Source organism: Cyanistes caeruleus, chromosome 6, assembly GCF_971803275.1.
Source record: "Cyanistes caeruleus chromosome 6, bCyaCae1.hap1.1, whole genome shotgun sequence".
Classification (NCBI taxonomy): domain Eukaryota; kingdom Metazoa; phylum Chordata; class Aves; order Passeriformes; family Paridae; genus Cyanistes; species Cyanistes caeruleus.
Window position 1 is genome coordinate 47,128,235 of NC_141706.1, and position 23,186 is coordinate 47,151,420.

The 23,186-nt window shown below is 52.1% G+C and overlaps 1 protein-coding gene across 1 annotated transcript; it reads right to left on the reverse strand.

The window, feature by feature from the left end:
* Positions 1 to 3,432: 3,432 nt before the first annotated feature.
* ISM2 (isthmin 2) lies at positions 3,433 to 22,844 on the reverse strand. The gene is made up of 6 exons (XM_023948250.2): positions 22,139 to 22,844; positions 8,107 to 8,367; positions 7,249 to 7,618; positions 6,308 to 6,448; positions 5,719 to 5,796; positions 3,433 to 5,265 (listed from the first exon to the last, which is right to left on the reverse strand). Exons 1-6 carry the CDS (start codon positions 22,277 to 22,279, stop codon positions 4,748 to 4,750), a joined length of 1,509 nt encoding a protein of 502 aa, XP_023804018.2. The 5' UTR covers positions 22,280 to 22,844; the 3' UTR covers positions 3,433 to 4,747.
* Positions 22,845 to 23,186: the final 342 nt, after the last annotated feature.

A 23,186-nucleotide genomic window follows, 5' to 3' on the forward strand; every position in this document is an offset into this window, starting at 1 on the left:
TGCTTCCCCAGCTGGCTCCCTGCCCTGCAGGCTGGAAATCACCATCCCCACAGCAGCAGAACAGGCTGTGTAATGTAGCCATGCCTTGGCTGCTGTTCACACGTGAATCTCTTGGACTAACCCAGCACTGAAGGAAAGCTTGTGCTAAAAGGCCAGGCTGTGCACTCAGGCAGAACATGCCAGGCTGTGCCAGCTCTAATGGGGCACAGCAATGGTAATTAAGGCCTTACACCACTTCAGATATTTACTTGGTGAAGATCTGAGCCTTAAGTCATACTAGAGAAAGTCACTGCACTGCATCTGCCTACTGCCAGCAGACACACACTCCTTCAGCTACAGCTGACCTCCGGGGCAGCTACACAATGTTAATGAGAAACCCCAGACCTCTGCTTTACTTGGAAGTGTTGGGAGACAGTCACAGTTTAGTAGTCCTTCAGCTATTTGGAGAAGGGAGGGATGTACAAGATTAGGGAGAAAAGCAAGGTTCAGTGTACTCTGGTCCAACAGCTCTTTAAGAATCTGACATAGGATAAGAGAGAAAGTCTTATAAATTAAAGAAAACAAAGGTAAAAAAAAAAAACCAGAAATTAATTTTTCAGTTATAAAAGTCAGAGGTGGAGCCTCACTGACTATGCCATTATGAGGCACATGGAGATGAGTAAGGAGCAACCATCAAACAATAAACCAAAAAGGGTTTCTGGACTTTTTTAAGACTGTAGGCAATGCTCTATATAATAGTTTTATTAGTAAATAAGGGAAGGCCTAATAAAGCTGTAATGAATCCAGTACATTTCAGTACAGAACATAATACACGTGGTAACTAAAAGCAAAAAAAGAAAATTACATTACCACTGGTCCTGTAAAAGACAAGTTTAGGATCAAAAAATTTTTTTACCAAGTGGAAAAGTGAGGTCAGCAAGACTACAGCTGAAAACCTGCAGCATGTTGGGGTTTGGTTTTTTTCTAGTCTTCTCCAGAGGTGTGCCACCAGCACAGAAGATTAATGTAACCACACAGTGGGGTGTGTCCCTCCACAGGCCGGAACAGGGGTGTCTGAAAGGTTTGTTTCTTCTCTAGAACTACAGTTTTAACTCAAGATCCACAGACCACAGTCACACCTTGCTCTTTCCTAGGTTTTTGTGTGCTTTCTAGGAAACAGATTATTGGAGCTGGGGCCCTGAAAAAAATCAGTCAGGTAATGGGATCTCTGTTGCTGTAAACATGTTCCTACAAAGTCTCATGTTCATCCCTGAGAGATGGGCTTTACTCACCCCACCTGTGCCCCAGCAAAATCTGGGCACGGCTCCTTCTATGTGCAAACAAACACCACTGCACACTGGATGTCTGGGGACTGGTCCAGCTCAGCTCCAGTCCAGGCTGGCAGGCTAAGATAACTCAACAGCACCTGGTCAAGAAGTTTTGTGTTCAAAGCAGCAGGCAAAAGTGCAGCTTAAGACTCACTCTCTGAATTCAGGTGACATCTCCAGGTCTTCAGCACCTGCAGAAATAGGGGAAGAATTCTTCCTGCTTCATCCTCTGGCTGTGGGATTTCTATATCCCAGGAGTTTCACAGCAGGGTTCATCATCCAACACAGCAAGTACCTTGTTGCAGAGGATAAAAGCACATTAGGCATGTTATACACATAGCACTAAGTGCTGACTGCCCCTCCAGGGAAAGTGGGATTTTCTCTGAGCAGAGTGGAGCTCAGCCTGCTCCCCCTGGCTTGGGCTCCATGCAACACTGTTTTTGGTGTTGCAGAAGGCCAGTAGGGAGCCCCTAGCATCCTTCACTGAGAGGAGTCACCTGCTCCCCCCAGGCAGGGGCCAGCAGTGGTGCCAGGCAGCTGTGATGCAGAATCCCGTGCTAGAGTGGCAGATAACCCTTGACAGATGTGCAGCCAGCACAAAGCAAAAGGAGCAAGAGAGAAGGAGGGGAAACAGCTGGAAACAGCAAGAGCTTGGAAGTGTTTATGATTTACACGCTTAATTAACAGCAACAAAAAGTTGTGATCACTGGAAAGCTTTGCAAATACCCCTGCTATAATTAGCTGTTGGCTCTGGAGGTGGTTTACCAAACCAGTTTTTCAGCTGGGATGATGCTGGGGTTTTTTTCCCCCCTTCTTCCATGCTTAATACTCCTGCTTAAAGTGGTGTGCTGGACCATCAGCCAGCATCCAGCTCTGGTCAGGCTGACCATGCAATAAAACCCAAGGTCAGGGCTGGGGCACCAGCAATGCATTTGCTTATCAGCACTGCCCCTGAGGGTCTTCTTGTAGGGGGCTTCCTTCCCTGTAAGCAGAACTTCACATATCCCATGGGCTCCAGATAGTCTTTCTTACCTGTGACTTTTGCAGCCAGACAACTTCAAATGCAAATGTTAAGGGAAGGAAGCAAAGCCATCAGGGCCCCAACTGGGGCTGGGAACCCAAGACATAATATCATCCCTCTCAACCAAAATAAATAGCAACACATGCTTCAGTCACAACTGAATGACATCAGCATGACATAGACATATATAAAGTGCTTTATTGCAGCATCAGATTAAAGAATTCTTCTCTGTGAAGTTCTGTAGGAATAAAAGACATTTTATATATATATTATATATATAAAAAAACAATAAATTTAAGGAGAGGAAGCTTAGAGATTCATCACTTAAATAGCAGTGGGCTGGACAGAATCTTTGATGGGATATAAAAATAAACACTTGCTTAATGTCTGCATTTCTCATGGTGTTCTGCAAAGCCTCATGGTGTGTAAGGTGCTTGTATGAGGAACAACAATGCTTCTTTCTCATGCTCCAGTTAGTGCCTGCATTGTCCAAACCACATAGGCAGCAAAGCAGAACAGCTACTTGGCTTTCAACTAGCTTTTGTGGGGGCATCAGGGAACAAGGAAGTACCAATGCAAGAAATTTTTTTACTTGCCCTCGGACAGGAACTCCAGTTATTACAGAAATTACAAGTTTTTTTCTGGGAGTTAGACAGGTTGACATAGCCAGTGTACAGAAGAGGAGGGTAAAAATCCTGTGTAACACTCGTACTGTAAGAACGCTTCCTTAGAGAGCAGCCAGCCTAACCAACAAATTGGCTGAGCTTTTCCAAGTCTTCTTCAAGAAAGACTGTAGAAGTCCTGCTGCCATGCATGGGTCCAAGACTGAACACTAGACACATTCAACAGGAGGTTGCTTTAAAGAAGTCTGCATTGATGGTAAATAAACTCCACTGAGAGTCTGATGATGTTAATGATGGTGTATGGTATGGCAGTGGCCATATGCTCTGCTGAATGATTGCAGTTAACAAACTTATTCTTCCATGGCTTCAGATGCTCAGTTTGTTTCCATGTCTCTTACTGAGGCTCCCTGGCTCCCAGAACCAAGCCACCAGATCACTGTCACCCCCTCTTGACCACCTCTGTATGACCTCCCTCTTTGCCAGGTGCTCAGCCTAGTTTTTCTGCAGAAAAGCTTCCAAAATATGCTGGGAGACACTGCCATGGACCTGTGAAAAGCTGAATAAAACCCAGGCAGGATCAAAGTGCCAACAGAAAGCATCACAATCCCTGATCTGTGGACACCAGGCATTGACATTCTTAGCACACATGTGCCTCCCTCCTCTGGAGCCACAGTTGGATGAGCCTGGCCTGGAAGCAAGGCTAAGGGGTCCATGGCCCACTTTATCTGGGCTGCCTCCACATAGGGACCTGGGCAGACACAGAATGGAGCAGCTGGGAACATGGGCAGACTCAGCATGGAGCAGGGCCTAGCTTGGCTCAGTACTTTTTGCTCCTCACCAGCAACGGCAGGAGCAGTGGCCAAGGTGCCTCCTGCCCCTGGCAGGGCTGTGAGTGGGAAACACAGGACTTTCTTTTGGGCTGTGTCACAAGTGCTCCTGAGACCCTCTGGGGACTGCCAAGAGGCTAAGGTCTGGTAGAAGGCTAGTGCTGTGACTTGCACAGATGCTACCACCCTGCTCCCTCAAGCACCAAGGCAGAGGGGCTGAAATGCACACAAGTGGTGTGTTCCCATGCTGACCTCCTCTGAGGTCCACCTACGTGTAGTTTTGGCAGCCAGAACCCTCATGGCTAGACAATCTTGCCAAGGAAGCCCAGGCAGCCAGTCCCCTCCTGCCCCACAGCCCCCCCCAGACCCACAGACCCTGATAAGCCTTTCCCTGCTCCTTCCCAACCGTGCATGCACAAACCCAAGGATGGGGAAGGCCCTGCTCTGGGCCTATGTGTGGCTGGAACAGCCCTGCACTCTCTAGGAAGACCTACCCCCGGTTTCAGACATAAACCAGCGTGTGCCAGGGCAGGTGTACAGACAAGAGCAGGCAGCCATGCCTGCGGCAGCTCTGCAGATGTGGTGTGAAGCCAGCAGGAGCTGAGCCCACTTCACCTTGTGCTCAGCTCTCAGGCTGCGCTGAAAGGTCATAGAGAACAAAAGCAGCCGGGAGCAGTCCTTTGTTCCCTTTATACCTCCCAGACCCTGCTGCTCTCCACATGCCAGGCCAGGAGCCCTAGACTGCAGGACTGCCCTGGGTGGCACGGCAGGGACTGCACCACAATAACCTCCAGCACCCTCAGAAATCAGAGTGGGGCTGAGATGCCCCTCTGAGGGGATGAGACAGATGGCACATCTTCCCCATTTTGCCTGGCACCACTGAGGAGCCCATGAGCAGGGTCAGGGCTGGCCAGGCTGTGCAGGGGTGCGAGCCAATGGTGGTGGTGGCTTCTTTGAGAGCAGCTGTGGCTAGTACTCCTTGGCCTCCTGCAGCTGGGACAGGTACTCCTCCTCGGCGGGGTTGTCAGCACACCGTTGCCCATTGTTGGGGGGCCGGACGGCGTGATACCGGCTCCAGTCACCCTTGCAAAGGATCCAGGGCAGCATGTCCACCTTGTAGTGCAGCTCTGGAGAGAACTCGGTGCTGATGAGGTTGGGGACACCGGCCCCCTTGCCACGGGTGATGAGGCGGGTGTGCTCATCGTAGCAGCAGTGCTGGGCAGCCAGGGTGGTGCTGTCCAGGGAGAGCATGGAGCGCAGGCAGAAGCGTGCCGTCGGCTTGTAGATGTCCAGGCGCTCCTTGGGGCCGCTGGCATCCCGCCATCGGAAGCTCTTGCCCCGCTGCTCGTCCCGCAGGTTGACGGCACTGTAGACGGCCTCCAGCGGGTAGGAGCAGGGGCAGCTGGGCAGGTCCGTCAGTACCTTGCTCAGGTACTTGGTGAGGAAGTCGCTCTTGCAGTTCAGCCACTTCTCACAGCTGTCCACCTCTGCGGGGAGGGTACCAAAAGGGTGAGGGCATGCGCACTCTGCAACCCACTTTTTACCCAGCTGCCATTTGCCTGAAGCCGTGCCAACACCACCAGCAGAACCTGCAACCACCCGGCAGGAGCATCCAGGCTCTTGGGACGAGCTGGAGCCCAGGCTCCATCCCCAAGACAGTGACAGAGGGAAGGGATTTTGTGCTGAGGCCAGGCTGGCAACATTCCCTCACAGGAGAGGGCAAGTGGCAGGCTGGCCTCAGCCACTGAACCCTAAAGCAGGACTGTGTTGTTCCAGGGCTGTGGGAGCAACTGGGTTTCCCAGCATGACCACTGAAGCCTGCACATGGCAGTGCATTGGATGACTTAGGTCTGGACCCCTTGGCAGAGCCCTCCCCACCAGCCAGCTATGACCCTCCCAAGGTCTGTGACTGAAGCCCCCAGTGCAAAGCAGAGGCTGACCTGAGTTGAACAGCTCTGTAGTGTTGTCACTTTTGAAAGGTGTCTCCTCTGTGGGGAAGACCATTTCTCCTTCTGCTCCTTGAGACAGGAAAAAACCAAAACAAAGAGCCTGGCTGAACACCGGGAGGCATGGTGGTTTTATTCCCTCTGTATGTGCACCAGACACTGTCCATCTCCCAGCCCCTCTCCTGCCACTTCTTTGGTAACATGGCCCTGTGTTTGGAAGGAAGAGCCAGCAGCCAGACTGGCCCAACAGAAGCTGTTAGTTATGTAAATGCCAGTGGATAGAGCTGGCTCTCAATATGCCTCAGGAGAGGATTTCAAGCTCCCAGTGTGAGAGAGGTGCTAGAGGTCACACACCAAATGTGTGTGATGCCAGCTCTACCACACCTGGGCCCCACAACTCCCTGGGGAGACAAGAAGCCCAGTCATAGCTTCTTTGTGGAAACAAAGCCCCATGGTCATTAGCCCTGATCACATTAAACATAACTAATTCTTGAAGCACAAGCAAGGCCCATCCTGCAGCAGTGGGGACCAGCTCATATCCGAGTCAGACAGTACCCAAGGACTGATAAGACCAGGGGCTCACCAGGGCAGTGTGTCAGATCACAGGTCCTCGACTCTGTTGCTGTGCAGGCATAGCCACAGGACCGGGTCCTCTTCTGGTTACCACTGCCACAGGTGATGCTGCAAGGGGACCATGGGCTCCATTCCTCCTCATCTTCATAGTCTGTGTACAGCAGGGAAGAGGCAGAGAGTGATGGATCCCAGCAAAGCTTCTGACAGGAGGGGAGACAGCAGCCACCTGGCACCTCCCTCAGCTCTGCCCCCATCCCTGAACAGGGGCAGTGCTGCCAGGGGCACATGGAGGTGCCCAGCCACACAATGCCAAGGGCCAGACAACACCATCCTTACTGCCAACCCCAGGGAAGCAGCCCTGAGCAAGGGCTCTCATTCTCAGAGCTTTGCTCCCATTCATACCAACCCAAACAGGTATCGCTGCCCACCCCGACACGGCCTAGCACACTGACCGTGATGCTGAACATCACGTACTAGCAAAGGTTAGCTGGTTTTGGGGTCAGGAAGCTGCAGGAGGGAGCTGCTGGGGTGCCCTGGCCCAGCTGCCCACTAGAATCTGCCATCTAGCTCTCTGCAGCTCTTCTCTTGGGGGACACCCAGATGTGTAGAAAAGGCTTCTGGCACTGATGTCACTACAGGGACCTGAGTCAACAGCAGCAGCACTTGTCATTAAACATTTACATTGTATGTCTCATCTGAGCATGCCTGCACTAGAGCCCATGCTCCAGAGCCATTACATGCAAGGACAATTCCCACCAGGACACTGGCATGTCTGACTGCTGGCAGCCCCAGCTGAGTGTGCTGGCCTTGCTCCTTGGCATGCTTGCTTATTTTGTAAGTAGAGGCTGAGCACCAGTGCGCTGTGACTCCTGGTGCAGAGCTGTGGGCCAGGCAGGACAGGGGAGGGCATTGCTGGTCTGCAGGGCAGCTGCATGTGCCAAGAGAACTCACCATAATTATATTTTTCCTTAAAGATCCAGTTCTTCTGCCCAGGCCATCGCTGGTCCCAGTTACTGCCTACTCCACTAAGCATGGACTCCTCCTCCTCATATTCTGCTGTGTAATCTTCCTCTTCATCATCATCTTCTTCCTCCCTGTCCCCGACATCCAGGTTGTCATCCTCTTCCTCCTCTTCCTCCTCCTCTTCATCTTCCTCCTCCTCCTCCCCCTCAGCAGGGTCAGTGTATTCCCAGAAGAGGGGCCAGAACAGGTCCTTGTGAGACAGCCACTCAGAGGATGTCAGAGACCAGTCATTACTGGTCTCCTTCAGCAAGTCCATTTCCATCTCAGCTTGAGGATCATCCACCACTTCAATGGTCACCTGGTGGGCAGATATGAGGCAAGGCAGTGAGCTGGGGCACAGCCCCTGGACAGACCTACCAGACCATGTGCTGGTTCCCAGCCCAAGAGGCCAGAGACACTCTGGGCTGCAGGACCATATGAAGAGTGAAAACAGTCTCTCCTCATCCAGAGGGACTGAGCAGGGACAGAGTGGGAAGAACAGGGGAGCTAGTGGTCACCCAGAGGGGAAAACACCACCCTCAGAAATTGAGGTCACCCACGTTAGGAGGGTTTACTCCTGCTCTGTGAAAAGGGGCTGGGGGGGGCAGAGGAAATTCCTCAGTCAACGAGCTTCTCCATGCCAGCTATGTGCAGCTGGTAGTCACCAAGAAAACAGATGACAGTGGCCACACAGACCCTGCTCATGAGATCTTTTCTCTTAAGGAACCAAATGAGGCTGGAGAGCATCCCTTTCACCACAGTGCTCACCCACATCCCTGCTGTGGCCTTCCCAGACCCACTCCCCACCTGGATGTTGGGGTTCTGTGCACTCAAGTCCACATTGGCCAGCCCTGGCAAGTTCTGCAGGTCCAGCATGAAGGGCAGGCTCTCCTCCTGGCCAGCACCACTGGGCTGGGGCAGTGCTGGGCTCCTGGCAGCCTGCTGAGCCACCCCTCTGCGCCTGTGCCGCCGCGGGCCAGCCTGCCCGCTCCGCCTCAGCCCCCGCGCCTTGCCCGATGGTGGCAGCTCCTCGTCCCCTGCTGAACGGGGGTTGGATGATGCTGAGACCTGGAGAGGGAAGAGTCAGAGAAAACATCTCTTGAGGGTGGCAGTGCAGGGCAGGGAGTAAACTGCTGCCCAGTAAAGATGGGTCTGGTCTCCTGCCCCAGGCAGTTCTTCCACCCCATCTTACTGCAACATCAGGACAGCAATTAACATGTTAATCTATCAAGTTAATAAAAGTGCCCTGTGCTGTGTCAGTGCTCAGTTCTGATGCAACTGAGCCTACAGGTCTGTTCAGACTGGTACTTCCCAACCCCATGACCACCCTCTCTGCACCCCTCTGCTGTCCCATTGCCCATCTCGCCTGGCTTTCCACTTGTAACTCTCCCTTTTTAATAATTTTGTATATTTATTTAAGAAGTTTATAACCAGGACTTTATGACAAAGGGGAAAACCTCACCCAAATAAATTGTTCTGTGGTATTGGTGTTAGGGCAGATGACTTCAAGCAACACAGGTTTAATAGAAATTTCTGATGGTGCCCAAAGGCTACCACAAAGATGGAAAGAAGCTGCTGGCAGATATAACCCAGCTTCCTTTAGCTCTTTGGGAAAGGGAAGATGCCCAGCCAAACAAGTCAACAAAACTCACTTTCGAGTGCTGCCAATGGCTCTGAGTGCTGCTGCCACTCCAGGGGCACATGGCTCGCCCTCCAGCCCCAGGAGGAGGAGCAGGGGTAGCAGACAGGGAGCCTCGCCCGAGAGGCAGCACCAGTCATCCGGGGGGCCAGGGAGGTGGCCAGCAAATGCTGCCAAATGTCTGTGCTCGCAGCGAGTTCCCACGTTCCTCGTCCCGCACTCGGTGCACGCTGGCACGACAGAGCGTGACTCCGGGGGCCAGCAGGCTCCAGTGTGCCCAAGAAACCCGAGATGGGAACAACTGGCAAAGCCCCCCTGGAGGCAAGGGCGTCCTTGGGAAGGTCTGCAGGGCCCCGCAGCTCAAGGCTGAGAGCAGAGGTGCCCGAACTCCCAGCACCTCCGCCAGTGTCTGCCTATTTCTGGCTGCCCAGCTGAAACCCCCTTTTGTTCCCAAGCTCTCACCCTTCGCGTCAGCCCAGTCGAGAGCCGTGGGATTAACCAAGAGCATGGAGTGCCCCCTCCCCACGGCGCCGGGCCGGGGGGGCACGCAGAGAGGCATTTCTACCTGCAATTAGAGCCAGATGGTTTGGGGAAGGACTCCCCTCCCTTTCATCCTGATCACTGGAGCACTTCAAAGGCAGCTGGAGCCTAGCCAGACTCTCATGAGCGCACACAGCCCGTCCCCAGCCCTGTCCCTGTACATCAAAGCCCGCGATCCCTCCATCCCCGGGGGAGGGAAAAGAGCAGCAGGGACGCTGCTGGTCCCTTGGCTGCAGCCCAGAGCAGGCTGAACGCAGGGAAGGGCCGGTGACAGACTTCACCAGATGGGCCCGGAGGAGAGAGGGCTGCAGAGAGGGCAGAACCTGGGCTGCACAGAGAGAGCGTTTGGGGCTTGCCCCTCTCCCTGGCCTGGAGGACTCCTGTGGCACTGCTGGTAGCAAACCTGAGCAGAAAGACACCCCTGCATACACCTTCCCCTCCCAGCTCCCTCTGTCCTCATCCAAACCACAACGGTTTTGGGAAGAATGTATGGGAGTGATGCCTGGCTCTGTCTCAGCCTGTTTCCCAGTGCCTTCGCCCTTTGCTAGGTCTCCTGTCATGTCCCAGGAGTCCTTGACAAGGAACAAGGAGCCCCGGTGGAACAAAAACAGCAAGGGAGGCTGAGCAGACAAACCTAGCCATGTCCCAGTGCTGGCTGCATGACACTGCCTGCTGGTGCTGGGTTTGCTGCCAGCTGCACATGCCCAACACAAGCCCTGCACAAGAGACTGACATCAGCCCTGCAAGGCTGGTCTACCTGCCTAATTTGCAAAGATCTTATTGGGCGGGGTAAGCTCCTTTCACACACAACCCAAAATTAATACACATGGAAAGTGAGGTCTCTACAAGATCTGAGCTCACCTAAGGACACTAAGCAAGCAAGCCAGGAACAGACTCAAAGTCACCAAATTTACGCTCAGTGCCTAATTTAGATTTTATGCCCAAACAAGTTCAAGAAATTCAGGGTACTGTTCCCACAGGAAAATGTAAAACTGCTCCAGGGGAGTTAGCTGCAAGAGTGTTGCAGGGCAAACAGAACTCCCTCAGCTCCCAGATACTCTGGAGGCATAAGCACAACAGGTGTGGCAACCCTGGATGGCCAAGAGCCCTTCAGCAATGGTCGCTACAATGTACCACCCAACGCTTCCCTCCTGTTGCCATCTGCATCGCTCTGAAGCTTTGCTGGGTTAAAATCTAACCCTGCATCAGATGACCCTCCATCAGGCTCAGTGTCCTGCCCCAGACAATCAATCCATGGATTTAACAAGCTATTAGAAGGCCCAGTGCCCCCTCCAGGTCAGAGCATCCATGCATCACATGTGTCTTCTCCACGTCACCAAGGGTCCCCTGACAGCCATATAAGCAGCTGTCCTTGAGGTTTGCACTCCTGCACCCTCTCCTCTGCTTCTCCAAGGAGCAGCAGGATAAAGCCATCAAGCCTGGAGCCAAGCCATTGCAGTGGGCTAAGGGAAGAGAAGACTTTGTTTGTCCAGAGGGAGCACTCCATTCCCCTGCTCTCTGTAGAGCACAGGAGAAAGTCTGCAAAGCATGGGAGAGCTGGTCATCAGCACCTCCCTTCTCCTTCCACTACCATGGAAGCAGACTGGGAAGCCATCAATGCCTTGTGGCCGAGTTCCAGCCTTCTCCTGTGACCAGCCAGCACCAAGCAAAGGAAAAAGCTGAACAAGGAATTGCCACAGCTGCTCCTGCTTACACTTGGCACATCCTACCTGGCTGGGGATAAGGGTAACCAGGGCAGGAACCTGAGAGAAGCTCTGGGGCAACACTCAGGAAAGAGCATGAACTTTCCATTTCTGAAGATCGTGTTTTGACTATAAGGCTATAAACAGGATTACACCTGCCTACCTACCAGCCCAGGAGCCCTTCCCAGATAGTCCAGGCTGTCCCACGTGTAGGACTGGCCACTAAAACATCTTGAGGCACTAGCTTAGAAGAGGTGTTTGGAAGGGGAAGTAACTCATTAGCAATTCACCCCAGTGTCATGTCTACTTTGTACATAACATGGGCAACAATGCGTCTGGAAAAGGTGTGGGAAAAGGCACACATCATTTCTCTGGAGACTAAAGGCCGACATTTTTCTATTTCTAGTCCATACACCTCTATTAGAATTGCTCGAAAATCTGGAGATGATGAAGAGAGCAACCACAAAAACATTTCAAGGGATGGAAAGACTTTTCCAGTGAAAGACTTGTACAATTCAATTTGTTTGTCATGCTGAAAAAAGAAAGCAATGACTCAGTTTTCCAGTACTTTAAGGCAGTAATCCATCAGGCACCAGAGACTCTATAATCCAGAACAGAAACAAATAATAGGAAGCAATGTGCCCAAGTGAAAGGCAAACAAATTTAACTGAGGAATAAGGTTTTTAATGCCATAGGTAATTAAGCACAGGAACAATTAACAAGGAAAGTGACAATTTCTCTTGTGGAGACTGTCAAACCCACATCACTGGGCTCAACATGTGAGTACTGCAACTGCACTAGGGAAGAAATTCAAGGCTCTAGTAATTTCTTCTTCTCTTAAAACTTGTGATTTTACTAGAAATGTCTGTAAGGCTTTGAGCTAAATCTGGGTTAAGGAAGCAAATGACTGATGTTCACGTGCTGCAGCTCTTACCATTAGAGACATGACATCTCAAATCCTACAGCAGTTTAAAACCTGAAAACATCATCAGACTAGTTCCTGTGCTGTACTGAACTTCGGCAACCAGGGTCACTACCACACTGCCCCTTACACAGCCACAGGTACTTGTCCCTTCAGCACGTTCCTCAGCACCTCTGTAGGCGTTGCAAGCTGCAGAGCACCAGCAGTGCTCTTTGTAACTACATACACTGCTGAGCAGAGCTGCCCCTCATCATGGGGTTAAACCAACCCAAGTACATTTGAGAGAACTCCCCTGGCAGTGAAGCACTGCTAGAGCTTGTGCATCAGCAGCCAGTGGAGCAAGCAAGTCACCAGCACAGGACAAGCTCAGAGGATGCAGCTTCTACCCACACCTGTCCCAAGCCAATTATCGAGCACATAAACTCATTCAGCTTGAGCCAAAGAAACCTGTGCACACGGCAGTCAGATCAGAGGCAACATTCAGGCTGTGCTTTGGGCTTGTTAACACTGCAGTGAAGAAAATGACGTATTTGCTAAAGGCTGGTATCACACTGAGCTATAATTATAAGGAATGGGGGCTTTTGTTGCTTAATCATTACTGCTTGTGTTAGGTTTCCTTTGAACAGTTTTACCATGCTGTATTGAAACAAGAAACCACCAAAAGAACTATTGATCTTTTCCTGAATAGACCTTCCTTCTCTTTCCCCCAAGCTCTCTCCAACATTATTTTAAAATTTGTCTGTTGCAAACTTGCACACTTAAGAATTAGTCATGTACAATTTTTAAATTATTTTTTTTAACTATAAAAGTTTTCTTTTTAGATTTACCTAAATGAGTTGCAAGGATGTGGAGAAACTATTAAAAAAATTATCTTTGGACTGAAATTGGACAGGAACAACTCCAGAGCAGGATTTTACTACAAAGCTATGGAAGTACAGAAGACTGGTTGGTTGCCTTAGAAGGAAACCCAGCATGTCTGGGTTAGATCTGGGGCTGCAGTTTGCAGAAAGACTCATGACAATTTTTGCTGGTGGGATGGGGAGAAAGGGAGGTTTTTCTAGTGTCAACAGGTAACACTGTTGTCTCTTTAAAATAAAGGTTGGACAGCAGGGTAATCACCAGGAACAAATGAGTATGCCATGATGCCTCCCTCCCATACTACATACTTTCTCCTCTATGAGGCACTGCTCAAATAAAGGGCTTTTTTAGCCCAGCCAGCTGAAACCACCACAGCCTCCTGAGGGCTGTAGTTTGATCCTCCTGGCTCATAACCCATCCACCAGCACATAACCTGTCTACTGGCAGTTTTTCAGCCAGATGGAAAATCCACATTAGGCAAGTGACCTCTGCCACCCATCAGCTCATCACCCACTTAAGGGATTTCCCAGAGCCATGACAGAGCACAGCATCTTCCAGAGGTGTCAAGAGCTGGGTGGGTACCTAGGAGATAACAGGGAAGGTAAACATGCTGCTCAGTTCCTGTTACTGTCTGTGAGACCTTCAGAGCCTCAATCCCAGCTATCAGATCCAACACATCTAGACTTACGGGCAGGTGGCTTAGCAGAAGCTATCACTCAGGATTTTGACATGTGAGCTCTGGAAGTTCTCCCAGGGGTAATTTAAAGAGGTTAACACCTCCAGTTGCCTCCCTCTTCTTGTGCCCTGGGTTACACTCCTGCCTGCAAAGGGGCTGTGGCACAGGTGAAGAGCAGAACAGAGACTTCCTAAATGCTGTACTATCTGGTCCACCTCAGGATCAACTTACACGGGTGCTGTAGGGGCAGTTATTGGCTTGCTTGTTTGTTTCTGTTGGTTTGTTCTTTTCTTTTAATAAAGACTCCCTTTAGGTTTTAGGAGAGTTCTACAAAGTGCTCATGGAACAGATGAGGCACTTGCTTATCGTGCATACATGGGCAGATCCTGTTTATGACAGACCAGCAGGAGCCAGCAGCAAACTGTGGGCTGTGCAGATAATTATTACACCCTCATGATTATAATTTTCATGCAGTTATCAAAATACTTTAGATCATATGGTATCACTTTCTTTTCTAACTAGTTCATTCCAGCTGTCTTGCGTAGGGAGCTGCAGGAGGCAGCATCAAAGGCTTCCTCGTGTTTCACATTTATTTTCATGTCTCACAGTTGCAACAACTGTAATCTCAAAACTCTTTCCAAGGTCGGTGACTCACTTGCCCCTGAGGCAGAGCCAGCCCTGGAGCAGAAGACACCACAGCATGGAGAAGCAGCAGCACACAGCACCACGAGGAGCAAGGACACAGCATAGTGGACTCTGTGTAAGACCAAAAATGAGGAGGTTGTCCAGACTACTGAGACTGCTCCTCAGCATGCATCCCGCTGGCACAGCCCAGCTCCTCTCAGCACAGTCAGCTCTCCTGTGGGTGTGCTCCTCGCTCCCCTGATCCCTTGTGACACAAGGAGGAAGAGCAGCAGCCTCGTGGCCTTTCCCCTCACCATGCCAAGCTGTTGCCCTCCTCATGCAGATCAGGGTTGTTCGACTGACAGGTGCTTCTCTACCATAAACATCTTCTCACTCTTTAACACTGATCAAATTTCTTTGTCTGCAAAACTCCCATTTTTCAGATGAAGAAAACATGTTCCTCAGGCAGCCTGTGGCAAGGCCAGGCATACATGCAGGTCTCCTACGTTGCACTTGGAGAAGATTCACCACAGCTCAGCTTCTTCTCCCCACCTGCCCTGAAGGGGAAACTGGTCTGCTTCCTACTCAGATGAACCACGCAGGCCTTGTAGTGGAGAAGCTGGAGCATATCCTTGGCACTGTGGATACGTCCCAGCACAGCAGATGGGGCTGGCCTCGCACCAGAGACTCTGCCCAAGAGCACAGTCCCAAGGGCCAATTCTTGATGGCTGGTGCTTGCTGCAAGGACAGCAGCTGGTGGCAAGGCACCCATTACTTGAAGACCCTGAGACTTCTGCTCAGTCATGGTGGGAGCAAGGCCCCCACAGAGGCTGCATGGAGAGGTCGCCAGGAGAGATGAACAGACACACATCCACATCTTCTGGTGGTCTCTGACAAATGCTCCTGCTAGGGCACATGGTTTCTGTTCAGATAGTTGAGCAGTAACACACATAAGCTCCCAGTGCATCAGAGGGAGTCACTGCTAACTTGTTCCAGCTCTAAACCTCATGTGCTTTAGTAACCATTAACTTGTTCCAGCTAATGATCTGCATTTGCTAGTCTGCACACCCTAACTCCCACTGCTCCAGCTGCTGCTTCCTTGCCTGCCATAGCCCAGACAAAACTGCAAAAGGAAGAAAACCCCAAATATCGCAAAGCAGGTGTAGAAACTGACAGGACCAGATCAACACCAGCCTCCCCTGCTGGCTAGAAGAGGTGGGGGAGGGAAGCACAGGTAGGATGGATTGTAGGGGGCACCTGCTCCCCTTGTCTTATGAAAGGTGCAAGCATTGGGGTTAATTAATGCAGCCAACCAAGCAAATGCAAATCCATCAGGGATCCCTTCAAAATGGGCACCTGAGCCAGACTTGCAGTATCTCCACGCCCTGCACAGGAAGGGATCCAGGTAGGGATGCTGCATCTTATCCTCCTGAACGGGCAAAGCTGGGATGACTCTCAGCCAGCAGTCCCTGCCCCAGGTGCTTGGGTACAGCTCCCCAGCCTGGGGTCAAGCTCAACTCCCCTCCCCAGCCAGCTTTGATTTTAAGGAGCCAGCAGCCTTGGCATGTAATAAAACCACAGTGTCTCCAGAGGGGAAGGTGTTGGGAACTGCATACATGAAGACATCTGTACAACACCTTGTCTCGATGGAACTGCTCATGGTACGGCACAGTGCAGCTGGAACTCCCTGTGATTTTGGCTGCTATGGGAATGGCTGCAGGTGAAGGGGAGGGCAGGGAGGACAGCAGGAGGGAGTGCCAAAGTGTTGAGGAAGAGAGGACGTCCCAGGGAAGCCAAGAGAAGTCAATTTTCCACATGGGGCACGTCCCACAGCACCTCCAGGCCTCCCAGCAAACACTGCCTCCTCAGCCAGCAGGTACCTGGGGGCTCAGCTGCTGGGAAAGAGCCGGGGCTGCCTTGCTCAGCCTTGGCTGGGGCTGCCAGGGCTGGGACGGAAGGTGGCTCACCTGAAGAGTACTGTACCCATGTGCCTCCTGTTGAGCCCTGAGTGGTAGTGGCTCTCTTGGGACATGTCTTGGGACATGTTCCCACACCTGCCTTGCAGCCCAAGTCCTGAGTGCTAGATAAGAGCCTGAAAGACCAGGCCAACCATCAGCTCCTAATCCAAGATAAACCCACGTCTCACCACCTCCTCCCTGCATGCATAGATGTTTCCTGGCTGCCTGAAGTCAGGTCTCTACCTTGTGCCTGTCTTGTGGTGCCCAGGGGACAGCAGAAGGCAGCAATTTACTGCATTTTGTTCCCTTTGAAGTTGTATCATTGCCTTGGAGACTAAACCAGCCTGAATCCCAAGATGCATTGGTGCCCTTCGTGTCAAGGGCCACCCAGGACTCAGAAGCAGGTCGGTCACCATATTTTTGGTGTCTCCATCTCGTAAGTACTGAGGTGAGAGTACATCTCAAACAACTTCTCAGACAAGCTCCTGGAGTCCTTTCATGGAAGGAACATGGAGAAACTGAATTGCTTGGAAGCAACACAGGCTGACTTTTATAGCTGGCCACATAAAAGCATCAGGCTGCTCAATGAAGGTTCCTTGCAAAAACATTTCACCAAAACAAACAAACAAGCAAAGTAGTCCTTACACTGCACTTTTGCAAGCTTCTGTCTGAAACAAATCTGATTTAACAGTGAAATATGCTGCAATCTCTTCCTTGCTCCAGTATATTATATAAAATCTGAGCCTCTGGCTGACAACATTTGCTTTGAAGGAGCTGGACAGCACAGGTACACCTTGCTGGCCTGTCTGCAGCTCAGACTGTCCTCAGGCTTCCCTAAGGGAAGTATCAGGCTTCTTGTTTTGAGCATTATTTTGAGAGGAAGAATACTTACTGCTACTGTGGACCAGTTTGCACTCCCTACCCCTAAGACACTGACAAGAGGAAAGCCAGAATTGCTCTCCATCTCGCTCCCTCTTCCACCCCACTGGGAAGGATCATGGCTGGAGGCAGGATGAGTCCTCCAGCTTGACTGTCTTAGGGGAAAGGGTCTGCACGAGCTGGACAATTTTGGGAAGCCAGAGAGTGCAGGGCAGTAGCCTGTGGGGCGATTTATGCCTAATCTCTTCCCCTTACATGTGCCTTTTACAGGAACCCCTTTGATTGTAACAATGGGAAGGCAGCAGACCTATTTGTGCAGCGAAAATGGAAGAAGCCCCCTTGTTGGGCAGCTTCCCTACACCCGGCTGGCCTTTGTTTCTGCTGCTGTCTCAGCCCCAGGGCGGGAGGGTTTTCAACTGTGTTGACTAAGATAATTTGGCACTTCTCAAAAGAGAATTTGCTACAAAGGGCGAAGTACCTCCCTGCGCACAAAGAGCCCCTTTCAGAGCGGAAGGATGCTTCAGTGAACGTTTTGTACCCACAAATCCGACCTCCGCCAAGGACAAAGCCAGGGACAAGAACGCTTAATTGCTGAAGAAACGAAAAGGTAAAAAGCACATCCTCGGGCAAAATGACTCTGCTACTGACACAGCCCGCAGTGGCTGCGGGGATCCGGCTGTGCAGGCAGCCAGCACCGAGCCAGCTGTCCCCGCTCTGCCGCAGCTGGGCTCTCCTGAGAGGCCACAAGGTGCTCCCCACGGGGGACACAAGCTGGACATCCACAGCAGGGCGAGACGGCTCTGGGGAAACTGAGATGCTCCTCTTGGCCAGAGCCCTGGAGGAGTCAAGATGGAGCAAGAGCTGGCGGGGAGGCATAGGTCTGTTCCAGCAGAGCTCTGTGCCTGTGCCACCCATCACCCCAGTGGTTTCCCCAAACCAACGTGTCTTGGCTACATTAGGGCTCCCAAATGACAGGGCTACCCCGACTTAGAGGCGCCTGACAAACTCCACTCAAGCCCAGGTGATATTTCTTTCCCTATAACACTTTTTAAATCTAGTACAGCCACACCACGTCACCCTGGAGCTCCTTCACTCGAGTGTCTGCTGGTATCTCCGGCCATGCTACACATTTAATTCTTAAATTATTTTTAATCAGGTGTAGACCTTCAGTTTTACAAGTAGTTTCCCATTGTTTTTCTCACTGCATAGTTTAACCAGTAAATAAGGAGTAGTGTTGTTACTTATTTCCTTATTTCTCAGGGGCCAGGAGCCAGTCATATCAGGTGCTGCACAAATCCACTGATTTGCAGCCAACTCAGCCTTTATGTTATGCTTGATATTTCTTTTATTGCCTTTCATTATCTCTTATCGCAGATGCCAGATTTGCTTTGCTCACAGCCTCAGACCAGGGGAAATCCAACATAAAGTTCCAGCCTGGATCTGCCCCCTGTCCCAGCCCTGCAGTGACACCCTGGGTGCTTTGGGGAGTTTGCTAACATTGCTCTTGGGCTCCTCTCTCAAGTATGGTTCCCTCCTGGAAAAGAGCACCCACCCACCAAGCCCACCAGAGCTGCACTGGGTGGCCTGGACCCTCCATAAAATACTGTTTGCTCTGCCTCACCCCAGCAGCACCGGGATGCTCCTACACCCCCCATCATCATCCCCGCCGGCATGGTTATTCCTATGTACAACTATTGAAACTCTTGTGTCAGTTCACACAGATTTAACCACTCCTAATGTTAACTTAATCACTCCTGACTTCGTAGTGTGTTAGTGCTGTGGCTGTTTTCTATTTACCAGAAGAGCACTGTAACTTATTGGCATCAGCTGGAAAGAATCCTAGCTTCTATTAACAACGTTCAGGGCCAATATTTTGAAATCCAGTGAGTTTATCAAAACATATTTTTTCATTTATACCTCTTGACTTCATAAATGAATAAACAAACCATTAAGTGATGTGATGTGTTCTACCTTGTCTCCACAAGGGACACAAGCTTTTCCAAATATTAAGTTATCCAGATCTGAAGAGACACCTAACCATCAGTGCTCCATCCTGCCACTTTTCTGCCCACATCAAAGTACGATGCATCCAACCTGCAAAAGCACTCCTTAAACCCCTGCTGTACAGCTGTGTGCTGTTTCTGAACCCACCCACCTTCCCAAACATCACCAACAAACCTCCAAACAAGCAGGTGTCTTCTCTTGTTAGATTCAATTCAAAGTTCCAAAAGAAAACTGCTGTTTTCATCCTGCCTTTTCAACCTCTAGTCAAACAGACTGAAGAAATAGCAAAATATTCTCACTACATCTGTTGTTTATGCTGAGCACAGTGTATGTGTCAAAAAAAAGCAAAGTTTTGCTGACCAGTGTCGTTGCTGAGATAATGTAAATGCAAGTATTTGCTCCTTCGGTAATGACTGGAAATACTGGATCCTGATTGAGATGCAGGACTTCGGACACACCAATAAGGCTAACACCCAAAAACAAAGCATGTGTTCCCTCCATCCTTCCTACAATAATAAGACTTTCTGTCTCTAAAAGTTTACTGAAAAACTTACTTGTTCTAATTTTTCTAAACTATTTTAGTATAGAAGTCTAACTCTAAGACTCAGCACATATTACAAAATTTCCCATTCAACTCTAAACCAAGGAAAAATGTTTGCTTTAAACAAAGTTATTAAATTAAACTAAGTCCAAGTTATGTAATCGTTTAATGGTTTTGATTGTCTATCTGCTCTGCTTTGTCATTTCTATTTTTCTTCTCACAGCCCCCTTCATTCTACCCACATCTGTAGGGCATTACCCATAGTGTAACCAATACTCCAGCTGTGGCTGCCCTGCTGCCATAGAGACAGGACGTATCAGTGCTGCAACAGGAACCATCTGTGTGTATGACCCAAAATCACTCTGGATTTTTTTAACCACCATGCTGCTGTGCTTGTGCTCTCTGCTTTAGTTCAAACAGCTGGGCATGACTACTCTAAATTGTCCCCTGCATCCACCAGAAACAGAGAATCTGATCCCAAAACACAGCTAGGAGACACATGCCAATACCTACTGCTTCCTCCCTGCCATGAGAACTGTGCCCCCAGAACTCTGAGGGATGCAGGGTGCAACAGACTGCCAGAGGAATCCATTCTTCAACCTCCTCCTTGCTCCTAACCTCCACTCTCAAACCTTTGCCTATACCCCTGCTGCATGTTTGTATTTCTGCAAGAAGCAAAGGTCCCGGGGACAGAGGCGGCGCTGTGTAAGTGCCGTGTGTGATCTTTGGCTGCCCGCACAACGCTCCCCATTCACAGCCATTCACAAACGGCGACTGACAGCAGCTCACATGCTCTCCCATGTATTTTAGATGTCAGATAAAAAGGAGCCTGAGACTGCGCTGCAAGGTCCCGTGGTGGGGGCATGCACAACTTCCTAACAGACAGCTTGTCCCTATCCTTGGTCCCTGCGACAGGGCTGCAATACCTTCCTGGATTTCAAGTGTAAATCCCTGGTCCTGCAGCTGAAGCCTGAGGTCACTCTGCCTGACATTTGTCTGGCAGCTGAAGCAGCATCTACGTCTGTGGTTGAAGTTTTGCTAGCAAAGTACAAGCACCAGCATGGCATTACCAGCACTACAGCACATCATCCCCCGCAGTTCTCTTTGCATCTGTTCTGTCCATGCTCCACTCAAAACCATCACCAGACTTGACTAGTGGTACTTGGCTGGATGCAGCCTGTGCCCTCTCTTGTCCCTTAGCCAATCATTCCATGTGGCAGATTCCCTCCTCACACTTGTGTCCTGGCCTTCATGCTGGATTGGAGTTTAGTGCATCCGACAGGAGCTGCCAGCACGACTCCTCCACGGATCAGACCTTGGTTTGGCATGAACTTACAATTCGGTACATTCCCATCACTTTGCACCTCCTCTCCCAATCTGACTGACACTGGAGATGACATCTGCTGCTTTCCATCCTGCTGCATATCGCCAGCAAGGACGGAGCTGCACTTACCCTGTCCTGCTCAAACTCCTCCGATCATCACTTTTCTCAATCATTCCTTTGCTACTTGCAGCAGCAGCACTCTTTGAAAGAGCACTTTCTAAACACAGCTCTGCTGCATGAATGACTTTTCCTCCAAAAAATAATTTCCAGATGGAAAACAGCTCGTTTCAACCCTCCAATAGTCTTCCTTACTACCCGCTCTCCCGGTAGTTTCTTTCCCGTTCCATTCCTGTCATCCCCATCAGGCTCCACCAGTTGGCTTCCAGTCTGACCAGTGCCTGATCGCCCGCTGAAGTTTCCCCTTCCACAGTGCGCGCCCGGCAGCCAGGGCGGGCCAGGATCCGGCACTCCGAGGAGCGAGAGGCGCAGCCCGGGCCATCCATCCCCTCCTCGCGGCCGGGGGCTCGCAGGGCCGCCTGCCCGGGGCACTGCGGGGCGCAGCCTGCCGGCATGAGAAGGGAGCATGGCCGCTCCGGAACCTGCCCCGGGGGCGCTTCGGCGGGGAGGGGAGGAGAGATGATGGCTGAAATCTATCGTGTCTTAGGTTTCTGCTAGAGGAGATTCGGTGTTCCTGGCAGGGCACCAGCTGCTAATTCCACTGCACCCGGACCCCTCTCTCCCACCTGGGATGCTGGCTGCCGGAGGCAACAGATCTTCCCGGGCACCGGGTCACGGCGCTCGGCCCCCAACTCAAAGCCTAAAGCATTCCCTTTCCTTCATCCTCCGTGCGGTGCGAAGACCTGAGGCTTCCCGAGAATTCCGCAGGCCAGGAAAGGGCTCTGTCCCTCAGCGAGTGAGGAAACAGCCGATAAGCGGGGGGCCCTGCTTCTCCCCGCGGAGCTCTGGGCGGCCGGGCCGCAGGACACGTGTTGGATGCTGCTCCCGTCCCAGACGCACAGCCACCTCCGAGGGAGCCCCAGCCACCGCCCAGGTGGCCGGCCGGCTTTCCCGGCTCTCCCTCGGCTTTCCTGGGCACGGGAGGGGGTGCAGAGGCTGAGGAAGAGCCCTAGCACCCTCCCGGCTCTCCGTATTTCCCCAAAGATCGCCCTACCTCCGCCAGCTTGGAGCTCCTCTCCTTCGGGGTATTGCTGCGCTGTTTCCCCCTCACGGGCAGCCCTCTCACCGCAGCCAGGAAAGTTGTCAGGAAGACGAATCCGAGGATGAGCACGATTTTCCCTCTAATCAGAGGCATCTCTCCCTTCCTCTCTCTCCACCTCGTACGTCCAGGGCAGGAGGTCTGGCAGCACGCCCGCCCTTAATGCTCCAAATCCTGTCCTCTGAGAGGAGCGGTAAAAACGTAAAAAAAAAAAATAAAAAATTATATCTTGTCTATATATATTTAAAGCAGCGGCGCCGGGAAGCGCGGTGCCCCGCGGGCAGGGGCCCGGGCCACTCCGCTCCCTCTGATGGCTCTCGCAGTTTGCCGAGCACCTTCCGCTGTCGCGGCTCCGCCGGGCGCCTGCCGGTACTGATGCTGAAGGGTAACTCTGAAAAGCTTCACAAATGTGTGCGGGGAGGGAGGGAGGGAGAGAGCTTCGGCTCCCCACCCCACTTCCTAATCCTTTCGGCAATCCGATTTCTTTTCCTCCTCTTCTCCTCCCCTCGCCGAGTCACTCCCCGGTGCTGCCGCGGCTCTGCAGGCAACGCCGGGCACCGGCGTGCGGACGGGAGGCCGCTCGGCGGGGAGAGGCTCCTGCTCGCATGAAGCGCGGGCCGGCCCCTCCCGGGCGACCGCCGCGGCTGCCAGCCCCGGGCACGGCCCCGCCGCGCCCCTGCCCCGCTCTGAGGCTGCCGGCACCGCCAGACCTCCCCCCTCTCCCTCCGGGCGCTGCCCCCTCCGGGGCGCCACCGCCCGCTCCGCTCCTCCCCTCCCGGCAGCTGCATGGCCGGGCCGGCCGCCGCCCCCTCCAGCCGGCGGTGCCCGCGGGGCGCTGCCCCTGCGGCGGGCCCGGCCCGGCCCGGGGCTCTTTGTTCCGCGCCTCGGCGGCGCCGGCCCCGCGCAAGCCCCGCGGCTCCGGGCGCTTCCCGCCGGGGCAGCCCCGCCGGCGCAGCGCCCTCCCGGCGGGGCGGGGCGGCCGCGGGCCCCGGCGGCTCCGGCC

Coding starts and splice junctions, on each gene's coding strand:
- ISM2 (XM_023948250.2), bottom strand. CDS start 22,279: ATGCCTCTGATTAGAGGGAAAATCGTGCTCATCCTCGGATTCGTCTTC. Junction 7,619..8,106: donor CACAGAACCCCAACATCCAG/GTGGGGAGTGGG, acceptor TCTGCCCACCAG/GTGACCATTGAAGTGGTGGA. Junction 6,449..7,248: donor TAAGGAAAAATATAATTATG/GTGAGTTCTCTT, acceptor TGCTGTACACAG/ACTATGAAGATGAGGAGGAA.